This window comes from Vipera berus, assembly GCF_964194415.1.
Source record: "Vipera berus genome assembly, chromosome: 7".
In the NCBI taxonomy this organism is placed as follows: Eukaryota; Metazoa; Chordata; class Lepidosauria; order Squamata; family Viperidae; genus Vipera; species Vipera berus.
The window spans coordinates 46,442,480-46,460,277 of record NC_138209.1 but is presented as its reverse complement, the minus strand read 5'-3'; the positions used below and the strand labels follow the sequence as shown (position 1 = coordinate 46,460,277).

Below are 17,798 nucleotides of genomic sequence, written 5' to 3'. Positions count from 1 at the left end.
TCCTGCCGACCTTTGGGGAGGTTTGGGCGCCTCCCCAAACCTCGGCAGGTCTCCGTTCCTCCTGCCGACCTTTGGGGAGGTTTGGGCGCCTCCCCAAACCTCCCCAAACCTCGGCAGGTCTCCGTTCCTCCTGCCGACCTTTGGGGAGGTTTGGGCGCCTCCCCAAACCTCCCCAAACCTCTGCAGGTCTCCGTTCCTCCGCGCAGACCTGCCGACCTTTGGGGAGGTTTGGGCGCCTCCCCAAACCTCCCCAGGTCTCCGTTCCTGTTTGGGGAGGTTTGGGCGCCTCCCCAAACCTCGGCAGGTCTCCGTTCCTCCTGCCGACCTTTGGGGAGGTTTGGGCGCCTCCCCAAACCTCGGCAGGTCTCCGTTCCTCCTGCCGACCTTTGGGGAGGTTTGGGCGCCTCCCCAAACCTCGGCAGGTCTCCGTTCCTCCGCGCAGACCTGCCGACCTTTGGGGAGGTTTGGGCGCCTCCCCAAACCTCCCCAAACCTCGGCAGGTCTCCGTTCCTGTTTGGGGAGGTTTGGGCGCCTCCCCAAACCTCCCCAAACCTCGGCAGGTCTCCGTTCCTCCGCGCAGACCTGCCGACGTTTGGGGAGGTTTGGGGAGGCGCCCAAACCTCCCCAAAGGTCGGCAGGAAGAACGGAGACCTGCCGAGGTTTGGGGAGGCGCCCAAACCTCCCCAAACAGGAACGGAGACCTGCTGAGGTTTGGGGAGGTTTGGGGAGGCGCCCAAACCTCCCCAAACGTCGGCAGGTCTGCGCGGAGGAACGGAGACCTGCCGAGGTTTGGGGAGGCGCCCAAACCTCCCCAAAGGTCGGCAGGAGGAACGGAGACCTGCCGAGGTTTGGGGAGGCGCCCAAACCTCCCCAAAGGTCGGCAGGTCTGCGCGGAGGAACGGAGACCTGCCGAGGTTTGGGGAGGTTTGGGGAGGCGCCCAAACCTCCCCAAACAGGAACGGAGACCTGCCGAGGTTTGGGGAGGTTTGGGGAGGCGCCCAAACCTCCCCAAACGTCGGCAGGTCTGCGCGGAGGAACGGAGACCTGCCGAGGTTTGGGGAGGTTTGGGGAGGCGCCCAAACCTCCCCAAACAGGAACGGAGACCTGCCGAGGTTTGGGGACGTTTGGGGAGGCGCCCAAACCTCCCCAAAGGTCGGCAGGTCTGCGCGGAGGAACGGAGACCTGCCGAGGTTTGGGGAGGCGCCCAAACCTCCCCAAACAGGAACGGAGACCTGCCGAGGTTTGGGGAGGTTTGGGGAGGCGCCCAAACCTCCCCAAACAGGAACGGAGACCTGCCGAGGTTTGGGGAGGTTTGGGGAGGCGCCCAAACCTCCCCAAAGGTCGGCAGGAAGAACGGAGACCTGCCGAGGTTTGGGGAGGTTTGGGGAGGCGCCCAAACCTCCCCAAACAGGAACGGAGACCTGGGGAGGTTTGGGGAGGCACCCAAACCTTCCCAAACGTCGGCAGGTCTGCGCGGAGGAACGGAGACCTGCCGAGGTTTGGGGAGGCGCCCAAACCTCCCCAAAGGTCGGCAGGAGGAACGGAGACCTGCCGAGGTTTGGGGAGGTTTGGGGAGGCGCCCAAACCTCCCCAAAGGTCGGCAGGAGGAACGGAGACCTGCCGAGGTTTGGGGAGGTTTGGGGAGGCGCCCAAACCTCCCCAAAGGTCGGCAGGAGGAACAGAGACCTGCCGAGGTTTGGGGAGGTTTGGGGAGGCGCCCAAACCTCCCCAAAGGTCGGCAGGAGGAACGGAGACCTGCCGAGGTTTGGGGAGGTTTGGGGAGGCGCCCAAACCTCCCCAAACGTCGGCAGGTCTGCGCGGAGGAACGGAGACCTGCCGAGGTTTGGGGAGGCGCCCAAACCTCCCCAAACGTCGGCAAGTCTCCGTTCCTCCGCGCCCTGCCTGCCTGCTTCTTTCCGCTGCGGAAAGAAGCAGGCAGGCAAGGCGCGGAGTTTGGGGAGGTGCGCGCGCACCTCCCCAAACCTCCCCAAACTTCGGCAGGTCTCGGACGGCGGTGGCTTGGGAGAGGTGCGGGCGATCCCGGAAGCACCAAAGCCTCGGCCACGCACAAGTCCTCGGTAAGTTTTTTTGTTGACTGGAGTATAAGCCGAAGTGGAATTTTTCAGCCCAAAAAGTGGGCTGAAAAATTTGGCTTATACTCAAGTATATACGGTAACAACAAAAAAGCCAGAAAAATGCATTTCAAAAAAGTTATAAAATGATTTGCATTTTAATGAATGAAATAAGTATCTGACTCCTTCGCAAAACATGACTTAGTACTTGGTGGCAAAACCCTTATTGGCAGAGGTCAGACACTTCTTGTAGTTGGCCACCAGATTTGTACACATCTCAGGAGGGATTTTGTCCCAATCTTCTCTGCAGATCCTCTCCAAGTCATTGAGGTTTTGAGGCTGATGTTTGGCAGCTCAAACTTTCAGCACCCTCCACAGATTTTCTATGGGATTAAGGTCTGGAGACTGGCTAGGCCTCTCCAGGACCTTGATGTGCTTCTTCTTGAGCCACTGCTGTTGCCTTGGCCGTGTGTTGTGGGTCATTGTCATGCTGGAATACCCATCCACGACCCATTTTCAATGCCCTGACTGAGGGAAGGAGGTTCTCACCCAAGATTTGACAGTACATGGCCCCGTCCATCGTCCCTTTGATGAGGTGAAGTTGTACTGTCCCCTTAGCAGAAAAACATCCCCAAAGCATAATGTTTCCACCTCCATGTTTGATGGTGGGGATGGTGTTCTTGGGATCATAGGCAGCATTCCTCCTTCTCCAAACACAGCGAGTTGAGTTGATGCCAGAGCTAGATTTTGGTCTCAGCTGACCACAATACTTTCAGCCAGTTCTCCTCTGAATCATTCAGATGTTCATTGGCAAACTTCAGATGGGCCTGTACATGTACTTTCTTGAGCAGAGGGACCTTGCAAGCGCTGCAGGATTTCAGTCCTTCACGGCATAGTATGTTACCAATTGTTTTCTAGGTGACTATGGTCCCAGCTGCCTTGAAATCATTGACAAGATCCTCTCGTGTAGTTCTGGGCTGATTCCTCACCGTTCTCATGATCACTGAAACTCCATGAGGTGAGATCTTGCATGGAAATCCAGACCAAGAGATTGACAGTTATTTTTTTATTCTTCCTTTTGTGAATAATCGCACCAACTGTTGTCACTTTCTCACCAAGATGCTTGGCGATAGTCTTGTACCCCATTCCAGCCTTGTGTAAGTCTACAACAGACATGTCAAACACAAGGCCCGGGGGCCAGATCCGGCCCGCGAAGTGGTTTCATGTGGTCCATGAAGCCATTCTGGAAACAGTGAGGGAATGGCCCCCACTGCCTTGGCCCTGGCCCAGAGACCATCCTTCTGCCAGAGACCCTCAGATCTGTCCCACTCCTGCCCAGGCCCCCATAGGCACCCTTGATGCGAACGATGTAGAGCTGGCCATGCCCATCCAGTAGGCCATACGCACTCTAGCCACACCCACCCAGTAGGCCACGCCCACCCTGGCCATACCCACCCGGCCCCTTGAGGGCAACCGCAATGCTGATGCGGCCCTCAATGAAATTGAGTTTGACACCCCTGGTCTACAATCTTGTCCCTGACATCCTTGGACAGCTCTTTGGTCTTGGCCATGGTAGAGTTTGGAATCTGATCGATTGCTTCTGTGGACAGATGTCTTTTATACAATTAACCAGCTGAAATTAGGAGCACTCCCTTTAAGAGAGTACTCCTAATCTCAGCTCATTACCTGTATAAGACACCTGGGAACCAGAAATCTTGCTGACTGATAGGGGATCAAATACTTATTTCAATTATTAAAATGCAAATCAATTTATAACTTTTTTGATATGTGTTTTTCCAGATTTTTTTTGTTATTCTGTCTCTCACTATTAAAATAAACCTACCATTACAATTATAGACTGATCATTTCTTTGTCAGTGGGCAAATGTACAAAATCAGCAGGGGATCAAATAATTTTTTCTGTCACTGTACCTTCCCCCAACACCCCAGAAGACAAGACATTAAGCCTTACTAAGATAAAAGCTGTCTGTTGAGAAACAGAGAAAATATTGCAGAATTACAGTATTTAAATGTAGAGAAGGAGCTTCATTGGAATGGTTCAAGGCCTCTCTTTCTGCTTGTCTCAATCAGTTTTTATTGGATCTCCATTCAGGTAGTCTTTGTTTAGCAACCAGAATTGGAACTGGCAATTTGATTATTAAGTGAAGCAGATGCTAAGTGAAACTGCAACTGTGCTTATGATCTTATTCAGCTTTATTTGCTTTACAGACCTGCAAAGGTCATACATGCATGGATTGGTCATAAAGTTTTTCATTGCTGTTGTAACCACAAACAACCACTAAACGAAGTGGGAGGGGAGGGAAACAATCTATCAGGAAGGATGGAATGAACCAGGGACCCATCCTATTAGATTAGTTTCAGACAAAAAAGTTTTTAAACTGTTTTCCCAGACAAATAGCCAAACTCTGGCAAAGAACTATCTCCTGAAGAAAATGCATTCTTAGTGTCAAGGAGCCCCTAACTCCTTGAATATGTGATGTTTTTCATGGCAAGGGTCCAGGCAATCCCCAATGTTCATTCTGCAAACTGGCTATACACTGCCTAAATATGACAGAAAAATGACCTATTTTCTACATGCAATTAGAGATGGGCATTTCCAAATAATGGATTCAGAAGTGGAAGGCCACCCTTCATCAATACTGATTTGCAACATTACATAAGATCTGCTACTCAAATCAGAGGCAGCAAAACATGCATAATCCAAATTTTGGACATGCTTATAAAGGTTTTTCTAGGGGTGTGAACCTATTTCCCTTTTGTAAAAAAAACTCTCACCTCCTAAAGGGATGAGATAGGCCTGTCACTTATTCCATTCACATCAAAAATATACTAAACAGAAAATATAGCTCCCTGCATCTTTTAAAAATAATTCTGTACTAGAAGGCATTGCTTAGAAAGTTGTTGATGGCGAGAAAATGTATACCTTTTATTGTGTCTGATTACTAGAGACTGCCCTCATAAGTCGAGCAGTTTTCTCGGCAAGGTTTTTCCAGAAGCAATTTGCTATTGGCTATTTCATCGGACTGAGAGAGTGACTTGTACCTAGTGCAGGATTAGAACTCAGTCTCTGGGTTTTTAGCCTGATGCCTTAACTGTTCCATCAAACAGATTCTCAGTGCTGTGAATAACTTGCTATAAAGAATATTAACAATATGTTGACAGGATGTTTTTTCTTGCTTTAATGGGAGAGAATGACTCATTCATTTATGTTGGTTGCTGTCCTGGTCATTGTCTTAAAGCACTTCTTGCACCTGTACTACTAAGCAATTTTGAAAGTACATTTTTTTCTAAAATTGTAGGAACCAATATAAAATATGTTTCATTAATAAAAATCATTCCAAATGGATTGTGACTTGTGATTGTACTTCAGTATTATTGGCATTGAAAGTTCTGTGAATGCAATATTATGTTTCTATATTTATGAGCAATTTCCATTCTGTTCCACAAAACCTGTTGCTCCATAAGCAAGATCAAGTTGCCTAAATCTCTTCACGTGGTCAACGAACAGTGAATATGCTTTTACTCCACTCCATTTCCTTGATTCAGAAGATTCACCCACACATAGAAACACATTTTTCTTTGTTTAAACAATAGTCATTGTTTTCAATATGCCAAACTTTATATAACCTCACAGTTCCCAGGTTTTCCCAAAACAATAGCACCTTTAATAACTGCATCCACATTTAGTAGGTACAGGATTTTCACTGTAGCCGCTCCCTAGAGATGAATTTATTTACACTGCAAAGACTTCAAGATCTATTTCCATAAAGAATGTTTATTTTATACAGATGAACAAAGAAATATCACATTAAAATAAGCATTCATTAATCGATTGCTAGAGCATGCAGAGATTCTCACACATTTTAGCTGAGTTTGTCAGTCAACACGAAGTTTGTGGATGCCAGAGTCTTGCTCCATCCTTAAGGCATGAAATCTTGTCCCTGTTTCCAAGCTTGGTCTTCAAAACACAACAAAAACTTAATGTGGCTTTTCTTTTTTCTCCTCATGCAGTATAAAGACCTCTGCTGAAAGCCATTCAGCTAAAACCTTGAGAAGAAGTAACAAAGCAACAAAGGCTGACATAGCATGGGATATCTACCACATCAAACAGGGCAAGTAGAACTGTAAAATCCAGAACTTCATGTCCACATTGATGGCAAACTAAATGTGACTCAAAGTAAACCACTAATATCCTTAAAGTGAGAGAGGCAAAAAAAAAATAATCAAGCTATTTTCAATTGATGTTTGACCAAAGTAAATCAGTAACATTCTTTAAGTGGGAGAGATAACTTTCCGATAAAATGAATTTCCCACAGATATTTTAAGATGGACTGAAAACCACCCCTTTGCTACCTTGCATTTTATTTATAACCCCCAACAAACATCAAATGCAAGAGAAATATTTCCTCTAGTGGGTAGCAATACACAAGAGGTGGAAATAAGGCAGATCTGGTTTTAGCAAACCAGGTGTTGGTATTAATTCTTTGGTATCCATATATTTGAAACCTAATTATCATCTAAGAAAGAAAAGTATAAGATATTGTTTTCAATATTTTTTTTACTATTTTGTAAGAGTTATAGAACTTAAAGCTCATTTGTTCAGCCAATTATTTGTACTGTTTAAAAATTATAAATACCACTTCTATTTCATTTTTGAATACACACGTAGAGCACATAAATAACTTTATGTACAAGGAGTAAAGGAATTTAAGGAAAGGACATAACTTAAAAATACTTAATGAAATCTAAGAAACACAAATGAAGCTGCATATATTGCCATAATACCAGAGGTAACATGTCTTCTTCCAAACAGAAGCAGATTAAATCTGCTTTTCAGTTTTCAAATTTCAGATGTGTTCACTTCATTATACAGGTATTTCACAAGTTGTCTTATTGACGTAATAAAACACCAGAACTTTTTCTAGACTGAAGCCATAAATGTTCCTTATCTTCCAACAATTGAATCTTCCAGATGAATAATCTTTTCTACACAAAAAAAGGCAATGGTATACATTGCAAGATACAACTTGGAAACCAGAAAAAGATATGGCAAATTATTTAGCTTTGTTCTTACGCACATCAATTCATAAGAAAATCTTATTGTATCGAAAAAATAATTATAGAACATTAACTTTAATGTTCCATGCATTTTAATCTGTTCGCTTTGTGTATAGTGCACAGTATTAAGGAAACACATTAATACTAGATTTTAATTGCTGCTTGCAAAGCTAACTGCAGTTTCATGTCGAAAATCAAAATGCACAAAACTCAGGATAACCTATTTTTAGACTCAGTACAGTCAGTACTCAAAAATATTTAAGTATCATAGTGAACAGTATTTGCATGGTTTGTGCTATTAGCTGTTAGCATCCCCAAGGCTGCTTCCATTCATATCACTAGCAGCTAAAACCCACCAAAACGCTTAGTTGTGGTAACACTATGTGTGTTTCAAGATATGTAAAGCCTCTATCTGGACAACAGTAAGATTTGCTATTCCCTTCTTCTGGTATCTTTTTCCAATCTAGCCTGGTATCTCCTAGTGGTCTTCTATTCATGGACAAACCAGGTCCAACCCTGCTTTGCTTTTTTGAGGTACCTAATTCAAGATGGCAAACATACCTAATACGCCTCCTTCCTCTTATTTTCCCCACAACAGCAACCCTGCAAGGCCTTCTTTCGTGCCTAAGGCAGGACTAAAACTCACAAACTCCTGGTTTCTAATCTGGTGCTTAAACCACTGGACCACACTGGCTCTCACAACCCTCACAAATCTGCAATACTTAAAGCATGGTGAAAGTGCAATACTTAAAGCATGGTGAAAGATACCCCACATCAATTCAACCAGCCCGAGAGCTTGATCTAGTACAGTACAGCCGCCCACATAATCATTTAGAGCCATTTCTAAAGGACCTGCCTGCAGAAAGAACTGAAGCACAACAGACTTCCCCGAAGTCCGTGCACCTGATCTAACTGTGTTCTATTTAGTACCTGTACCAGATGTGCTGGCTTTAACCTTAGCCTTCTTGGAAGGGCAACCTCTACCATTCCCAGCCATATTTTTTTTCAAAGCGTAAGGAGCCTGAAATGTAACACAGTTAGGGGGCATCAGGCTAGGAAGGCCTCTTCCGCACTTCCCACTCGAAAAGCATCAGATCAGCGCCTGGGAGTCGTCGGGCTTCCCTTGGGCCCTTTCCCATTCCCTGCTTCCTGGAACCCAACGTAGCGCGCGAGCGGTAAAAGCATCGAGAGAGGCGTTCTATAGACGAGGATCCGTTCCCCGATTGGCCAGACGAGCACCTACGTCACGACTTGACCCGGCCGCTGAGAAAAGGAAGTGACCCAGCTGGCTTGTGTAACAGCCGCCTTCGCGGGATATTGGGGAGGGGGGCCATTATGCTGACACAGCGGCCCCTCCTGCTTCTCCCCAAAGCACCAATGACTTGTTAGGAGAGAACGACCCGTCTTACCCCTGCCCCTCGGCAGGGCTGATCCGCCCGGAGTTCTACCTCTCGCTTGCCTGCAGCGAAGTCTGGCGCGGTGTCTCGGGGGACAGCAAAACGCACCCTTCCCTGCGATGCACACTTAGGGCCCCCGCTCCTTCCGAGCCCGCCTTCCCCTTGCAGCACAAACATCGAGAAAAATCAGGCAAAAACCTCTCCCCAGCCGGGGCGCTCTTGGCAGCGCCTCTCAACAGGGCCCGATCCCGCCATGAGCCGGTCAAAAGTCCTGCAAGGGTGGGAACCGAGAAGGCCAAGGTCTCCTCCGACCTGCCCGCGTTTCCCCTGCCCGAAAATGGGAAAGCAAAGCAGAGGGCTCTGCTGGCTCACCTCGGTTTTCCGATTACCAGAGAGACTATCCGCCTGGCCAGCGGATGGCAAAGCAGCGCCCTTTCCGCAACTCCCAAGAGCTCGTCTCCGCTGGGGGTTCAAGGAAAATTGCCGGGGGGGGGAAGAGAATCCCCGCTCGACGAGAATCGTCTCGGCTGTGACATTCCGAGTTTTTGCGCACTCCGAAAGCCCGTTTCTCCGCGGCCCGCCGACGCCGAGAGGAAAAAAGAGAACCAAAGGGAGGCTGGGGCTTGGGGTTTCTGCCACCGACATGCTTCGCCGCCGCGCCAGCCGCCCCCACCCCAGGTCCGTCCTCGACTGCCGAGCCTGAAAGAGAAACACGTCCTTCCCGTGCCTCTTCCCTGCAAATCCAAAAGTGAAATTAAAAGCCCGGCTTTCTCTTGCCAGTAGCTGAGCCTAACATCATATGACCCGCCACGGCCTTTGCATTTGGGTTAAAACGCGTCCGGCATATGCGTAAATGCAAAATCAGATGAAAGAAATGTGTTACGGTTATTGGGTCTTGGTTTTCTGGTTGTAAAAAAACAACAACAAAAAAAGATTGTTCTGAATTTACCTTACCAATTATGCGTTTCCCGGTATTTATGTAATTCCTCAAGGTTGTCACGGTTGCCAAGAGACGCAAAATGGAAAGGAAAACCGGCGGCGGAATAAATCGCGGGAGCAAAACTAAAAGTTATTCCTCCTCTGTTATTTGGCGGGGATTAGTCCTGACGCCAGATCGAAAGCAAAACAAGGCGAGAAGGAGCGAGGAGTCCAATCTTGGAAATTCCTCCCCCTCCTCCCTTCCCTTCCTCCCCCCACCCCCCCACCCTTTCCTCCACCTCTCCGAGGCCTGTTTGTGCAGAAGGGAGGTGGGGGCTGGAGTGAAAGAGGTGCGGAAGTTGGGCGCAGCTGCTCATTGGCGGGCTCGGCCGCTTTCATCATTTCTCAGAAAAGCCGATTTCATTTTCACTTCCCTTCAGCAACAGCGACACCAGCACCGGGGAGGGGGCGGAAAGTGGAGGACGGAAGACAAATTTCCGTTCCTTGGCTAGGAAAGGCGGAGAGCTCAAAAGACCTCGCTCCCGCCGCCCCATTTTTTTTTTAAAAAAACGGGCTGCTCTCTTCCAACCGCCAGAGCCTCGGTCTCTGGAGCTGTGAATGACATGGGAGCATCTTGCAGCATTTCCTTACACGGAGGAAGGACGTCGCCGGAGAAGCTCGAATCTTACAGCTGCACGACTCGGCGTTTGGCTGGAGAGAAACGATCTCGTTGGTGCATCGCTCTGGAAAGAGCTAGAAAATCATCCTGTGCCAGGACTATTATAATTGGGTTGGGGTTTTGTTTTTGTTTTTTGTTTTTTTGCTCGGAGACCGGTGGCTTCCTCACCTAGTGACTGGCCAAGAAAATTTCCTGTAGTTCTCGTTTAAGGGGAAAAAAATGCTTTTCAATTTTTCTGTCAAAGGAGAAGGGCATTTCCGATAAAATGTTCATGGAATAAGTGAGATGTTTTTGTTATTTAGAGGGCTTCTTGAAGAATCTGCATGAAGATCCTGGCTTTTAATTGCAAAGTTATTTCTCCAGAGGTCTGCAGCCTCCCTGGGTTTACTTAAATCCTGAAGAAAGAGATCGCTAAGGAATTTCTCCCTTGGAACTTTTTCAGTCTCAATTCTTCCATCATCACTAAAAAATAGTAGTAATAATACATTCTTCTGAAACTTCTTGCAAATTGTTTGAGATTTTTTCTCTTCCCTTAATCCAGACATGTCAAACACAAGGCCCCGGGGGCCAGATCCGGCCTGCGAAGTGGTTTCATGTGGCCCACGAAGCCATCCTGGAAACAGTGAGGGAACGGCTCCCACTGCCTTGGCCCTGGCCCAGAGACCCTCCTCCTGCCAGAGACCCTCAGATCTGTCCCACTCCTGCCCAGGCCCCCATAGGCACCCTTGATGCGAATGATGTAGAGCTGGCCATGCTCACCCAGTAGGCCATAGGCACTCTAGCCACGCCCACCCAGTAGGCCACACCCACCCGGCACCTTGAGGGCAACCGCAATGCTGATGCGGCCCTCAATGAAATTGAGTTTGACACCCCTGCCTTAATCAGTTTGGAGAAACTCAGTTTTGATACATACCAATTTGAGTCAGAATTTTCAAAGGCCATTTCTGTGCACCATCTTAGACGCTCAGGCTTGAGATATGATGTCAAGTCCCGCTATGGGAAAAATAAACCCCAAATGGGTGACACCAATGTTTGCATCTTTGCTGTGTCATCATATCAAAAATAGCCAGGAAAAATCTGGCTGTAGTCCAATTCCCACAAGCTGCAGGCTATTGGTTTGGCCAATATTCCTCAGTAACAACCTAGTAGCCACTTCTGAAGAGGCAAATAACCAAACCCTTAAGGACTGGCTATTCAGTAATTGCATTCACTTTTCCTTTTTTTAAAAAAAGAATCTTAATGGTTCACTGGGATTATGCATTAATTTAATTGTAGTATTAAAAAAATACAGTGCAAAGGAAATAATATAGTGTACATTGTGCTACATATAGGTAGTCCTCAACTTATAACTGATCACTCAGTGACCAAAGTTACAATGGACCTAACTGGGAGCTACTTAAAATTTTGATAGTCACATGACTGAATTTTAGGGGCTTTGCAACTGGGCCGCATTTATGCAGCATCCCATAATCATGTAACTACATTTTACAATGATTTTGCTGTTTTTGGCACCCACCTATAGCAAACCATTGGTTTGCTTAATGACTTCAACATTGCTTAACTTCCCCTAAAAAGTCATAAAATCTGGTTGGTCATCTGATCAACCCATTTGATTTAAAATCTTGACCATTGTGATTTAAAATTGTGATGGGCAGTTTCCATTATGGTCATAAGTCGAAGACTACTAGTGTAGCCGTAGTCTAGTTTTTAATCACATCATTAGATCTTGATATGTAGAACAATATTGCTTAGTCTTTCCACTGCAGGAATAGTTAATAAGTAGGAAGGGAATCCATGTCAATAATAAAAAAAAAGTTTTAAAATGGGAATACACTGTCTTTCCCACATTAAGGAACAGGTTTTTTTGCCACCCCCTCTCCATTCTCACCTCCACTTATAATTATTTCATTATGAATAAACATTTTTGATATGTAACCAAAATACATTCATATCTTTAAACCTTACTGATCTTATAACACCATATTAACAAACTTACAGATATTAAATTGAAATGGGGCAAAAGAAAGAAAAGCCTATGTCATTTGAGTAAATGTTCTTTCTTCCATTTTACACTTGCTACATAATGAGTTTAACAGCATATTGCTTTTAAAGTCCTCTGGGATATCCAGTAAAAGTGAAAACTAATGCTTGGCAGATATAGTATCATTTTAAGATCACAAGGAACATACTCAATACTCTTACATGCTTACCCATTGCTTTATTAATATTCAGTATTTTAGTTTACAGTTCTACCAAATAATAAATTATTTATACTTTTTGCATTAGAAATAAGGTATCAATTAAAATATCAAGTCTGAGTTGCCAAAAATATTTTATGAAGTCAATACTAAATGCATATGATTTATCCTTTAAAGAATACTTAATCATAGGAATCTAAAAATACTATTCGCCATAGTATATTGAGCACTCTCTTAAGCCTTACCATGCATGCAATATATGTAAGTCACTTTTTTCAGTGCTTTTGCAACTTCAAATGGTCACTAAGTGAAATGTTGTAAGTTGAAGATTGCCTGTAATCTCTTTCTCCTCTTTAACATAAAAGTCTATTATCAGACATGTCAAACTTGCGATGTCACGTGACACTGCACAATGTATCAGGACGGTTTTGCCATTGCCGGCAATGGGGTAGGCGCGGCTTCCGGATGATGCGTCCGGCCCATGGGCCGGCAGTTTGACACCCCTGGTCTATATGGTAGACATGTATATGGTTGAGCTGAACCATATACATGTTACCATAAACTAATGCTATTATTTGGAAAAATGTGGATTGTTGGTAGTGATCTCTAACCAGAGTATGAGAAGCTAGTAAAATGCTATAACTGTACATGCTGAGTCTAGAAATTAATCTGATTGATTGTTTACCAAAGGCTGACTTCAAGTACAAAGTATAATTACTTTAGTTCATCTAAGTAAATGTGTTGCTATTTGCAAAATATAATTTTGGGACAAGGATCTATGTGTTAACATGTTTCATGCAATATATTGCATCCAGCAAAATATAACTCATGTCATCTCCTTTCATTTTTCGTGAGGTCTTAAAATTGATCCATTCTAGGGCAGGGGTGTCAAACTGCTGGCCCATGGCGATGTGTCACAATGAAACTGCGCCCACCCCATTGCTGGCAATGGGGGAAAAGTTCCGATATGTCACACGACGTCACGTGACATCACGAGTTTGACATGTCTGTTCTAGGAATTGAATTGAATTGAATACTTTATTTTGCCAAATGTGATTAGACACATAGGGAATTTGTCTCTGGTACGGAAGCACTCAATGCACATGAAAGCAACATAATAATAACAGCAACAACAATAAAAGGGGGGGGGTAAAGAAGATAATAAGCATAAATAATACCACAATCACACTGTATATGGGTTAATAGACATTAGGCAGCATTGAGAGAATTAGGTGTGGCACAAAAGAAAAAACAGTCCCTGAGTCTTGTTGTTTCGGCACACAATGCCCTAAAACACCATCCTGAGGGAAGGAATGGAAACAGTTTATGTCCAGGGATGTGCAGATTTCTTCTCAGCCCTCCTTCTGACCCAACTAAAATATACGGTAGGTTGTCTATGGAAGGCAAGCTAGTCGGAATTGTTATTTCTGCAGTCCTAACTATTCGCTGGTCTGTACCTATCCTGCATCAAGTCAGTTATAGAAGTACAAATGACAGACTCATAATTCCTCTGTAAAATTGTATCAACAGCTCCTGGGACAGTCTGAACTTCCTGAGCTGATGTAGGAAGAACATTCTTTGTTGTGCCTTTTAAATGATGGTTCTAATATTGAGTGTCCATTTCAAGTCCTGGGAGATTATAAAACCCAAAAACGTGAAAGACTCTACTGCTGATACCGTGCTGTTGAATATAATAAGAGGTGGTAAAATAGAAAGGCTCCTCCTGATATTCACCCTCATCTTTACAGTTTTAAGCATGTTCAGCTCCAGATTGTTACAGCTTTACCACAGGGCCAGGTGCTCAACCTGCTGTCTATACTCAGGCACAAAATAAGACTTGATGAGTTTTATTTTGTGCCATAGAAAGCAGCTGCAATATTATAAATACAATAGCTTTCCAACTATACAATGGTGAGCATAATGAGCTATTATGTCTTTGTATAGAAGTTTCTTCATGGTCATATTTTTCTCTGCATATTAGTTTCATTTTAAAATATTTCAGATTGTTTTATTTGCCTTGAATTTGAGGAATAAGACAAACTCACATTCATACATATACATTGCACAACTAATGGCCCACTCATAATCCACCACCAATTGTAATATATTATTATGTCTGTCTTTTATCTTTATGTTTATTATTATTGTTTTTAATGCTGTAATGTCTGTGACCATAATAAAAATTGTTTGATTGATACATTGCCCAACATTATTTACAACTTTCAACATTATTTACAACTTTGTGAGTTCTCCAGATGATTGTTTCTCATCATATTTCTCCCTTTTTTCATTGAAAAAAATTGATTTTATTGCTCTGATTACAGTTGCTGAAAATTGATGGCACAGCTTCCTGTTGTGTGAAACACATGAAAACTAGTGAAACTAGTGAAAAATATTGTGTTATCTCATTCAGTCAGTGGAGCAATTGATTAACAAATAATTAAAACTTATCTTTATCTTTATTAGACTTATATACCGCCCTTCTCCCATAGGACTCAGGGTGGTTCACAAGGTTTTTAAAATAACAATACAACAATTACAAAAATTAAGAACAGTTAAAATGATTACATTTAGACCTTGAATAAATATAAAACCCCAATTAAAATCCAATTAAAACCCCAATTAATACTCTCAGTCCAGGCCAGAAAGCTCAAAGAGCCAAGTCTTCAGGTCCCGGCGGAATGAGCGAAGGTTAGGGGCAGTCCTAAGCTCTACGGGCAGCTGGTTCCAAAGGGCAGGTGCACCCACAGAGAAGGCCCTCCCCCTGGGTGTTATCCGCCGGCAATCTTTTACCAGCGGTACCCTGAGAAGACCCTCCCTGTGGGAGCGCACAGGACGAAGGGAGCTTGATGCCGGCAGCAGGTGTTCCCTCAGATATCCCGGACCCAAGCCATTTAGGGCTTTATAGGTCATCACCAGCACCTTGAATCTCACCCGGAGGGCAACCGGAAGCCAATGCAGCTCGCGGAGCAGAGGTGTTACATGGGAGTATCGGGAAACCCCCATCACAACCCGCGTGGCTGCATTCTGCACCAGCTGAAGCCTCCGAGTGGTCCTCAAGGGCAGCAACTTAGTTTAACAATATTATACGAACAGAAATGATAGGATACAAGCTGTTTCCATTGAGAAGGATGAAAGCCAGTGGACTTTTACAAGGATCTCTTCTCCATGTACACTGGAGGTATTCACATAGTATAATGAAAAAAGATAGTGGCTGCAATGTATAATCAAACCTATGCATACACAACACATAAAAAACAGCCACCATCTTGACTTTTTTGACTAGTAGCTGAAGATACTCCTGATATACCTGATGATCTCTTCTTTCTTTTTACTTAGCCTAAAGGTAAAGGTTTTCCCTGTCCAGTCATGTCTGACTCTAGGAGATGATATTCATCTCCTTTTGTTAGCTGAGGGAGTCAGCATTGTCTGAAGACATTTCTGTGGTCATGTGGCCAGCATGACTATATGCCGAGGCACACGTAATTTCGCCTAGCTGTTACATCTCCCTCACCTTCCAGGTTCACTTAGATTTTTGCTCACTTTTTTATAAGGGAGGGTTCAGGCAATCATTTATTTTAGGACAGGGATGTCAAACTGGCAGCCCGTGGGCTGGATGCATCACATGCAGGCCATGCCCAGCCCAACTCCGCAAAGGCAAAAAATGTCATGATACGTCACGATACGTCATGTGACATGATCGAGTTTGACACCTGTGTTTTAGGAGAATGCAAGTAATCTTCCATTTCCTAGTGTAAGTGACTTTCACTCATTCTCTTTCAGGCAACTTTCCCTCTAGATTATTGATATGGGACTAAAATGAAGGAAGACTGTGTGCTACCTTGTTGCTCTCAAGAGAACAGGTTGAATTATCAAAAATCTTAAATGCAGCCCATGATCACCAAAGCAGTTGCTTCTGGGACAGATGAACAATCTTTGGAGACAATCTGTCACATCATTCTGTGAAATTACAGCTATGAGAGTCTTGCTGATTCATAAATAAAAGAATGTTTTGTGTGGAATTCAGAGTATTACCTTATGTACAGATAAATCCCCAGAAAATCATTTCCCTTATGGCAGCACAGAAAGAAAGCAGAAATCCACATGGCAAGACAGGCTTATGAGATCAGCCATAAGCTCTAGATACTCATGTAAACCAGCTTAGTCCTCCCGTCTGTGTGGAACTAAAGTATAACACTGGAGTTAAGACACAACACATCACTGTAAATTTCTATTTGATATATGTAACTGAGGCTTTCCTACCTCTGACTATTACATCCTTCTGTTTATAAGATCTGGGGGGGGGGAATTCTAGCTTTAATTATTTTTTCATTCTTTATGGTGAGATGGAAATACTTTGCTATTTCAAAAAATGAAAACAAACCAATGAAAGAGCAGTTGGAGCTCCTTTACCAGAAAGAAAATTGCATAAAAATTATTATATATCTTCCTCCTCAGCCATATATCCAAGCGAGAAGTTGATGTGATGTTTAAAAATGTATACTATATATGCTTTGTATACATTCATATGGTTTTAAATTACATTTAGCTCAATGGTTTCTGATCTTATGTGAAAAAGCTGTTCCAAATTAATTTCAAACATTCCACAGATTTATAGTGCCAGTTCAAAATCTGCATGTGGTATTTGCAAGCTCATAATATTGGTAACTTAAACTCTTGCATAGTTTTCTACTCAGCTACATGTAATAGACATTTCTTTTGTTTATTTGTAATTAATTTCTCACTGAAGAGAAAATTTTCCACTAATACCCACCTCCTCCATGTCATTTTAGGGGAATGGTGGCCTAATTTAATAGGAATGAAAATGGCAAGATTTCAGTTTCTTTTCTGAAAGTGATGATCACGTACGTGAAGTGGGATTTTTAATTTTTTTCCTCTCTAAAGGTATGAGAAGGGTTTTGGTTATTCTACTGCACGGGTGTCAAACTTGCGACGTCACATGTGTCACAACATATTGCAATTTTTTCCCCATTGCCGGCAATGTGGTTTTGACGTGATGCATCCAGCCCGCAGGCCAGCAGTTTGACACCCATGTTCTACTGAAATGGATAAAAAAGATGAGCCATTATAATAAATTCTAATTCCCCCATGTAAAACATCATTTTGTTTAATAGGTTGCATGAAGTCAATTCAAAATGTTAATAGTTTAAGACTTGTTTAAAGTTCAACCTTCTTACAAGAAGGATAACTAAATATCTATCTTCTATCACAGTTTTTTCACTGTCAATTGATGGAGGAGCTCTTCTTGATGATCCATCTAAGGAAGTACCATACTACTATAGTACTATAGTAAGTAATGTTTGGGTTTCAATCTCAATCAAAACCAATAGCAAGGAACTACGGTATTTTTAGTCTTAAATACTTAAATACTTAGGACATCTACAGCAGGACTATTAACAGTTAATGTACAATTAATTTTTTTCCCACCAAGAGGG

At 43.9% G+C, this 17,798-nt stretch overlaps 1 protein-coding gene across 5 annotated transcripts in view; it reads right to left on the bottom strand.

Moving 5' to 3' along the window:
* The window catches only part of IRF2 (interferon regulatory factor 2), a 46,446-nt gene extending 36,733 nt beyond the window's left edge, over positions 1-9,713 (bottom strand). Inside the window, exon 1 of one of the 5 annotated variants that reach the window (XM_081333175.1) lies at positions 9,502-9,713. Coding sequence is in view for 2 of the 5 variants with exons in the window: in XM_081333172.1 (XP_081189298.1) it covers positions 8,081-8,198 (118 nt within the window). In the remaining 3 variants the exon portion in view is untranslated. Of the gene's footprint in view, positions 1-8,080; positions 8,418-8,919; positions 8,937-9,496 lie in introns of those variants that run through there. The other 4 variants (XM_081333177.1, XM_081333179.1, XM_081333172.1 and 1 more) reach the window with 4 other exon arrangements.
* Positions 9,714-17,798: the final 8,085 nt, after the last annotated feature.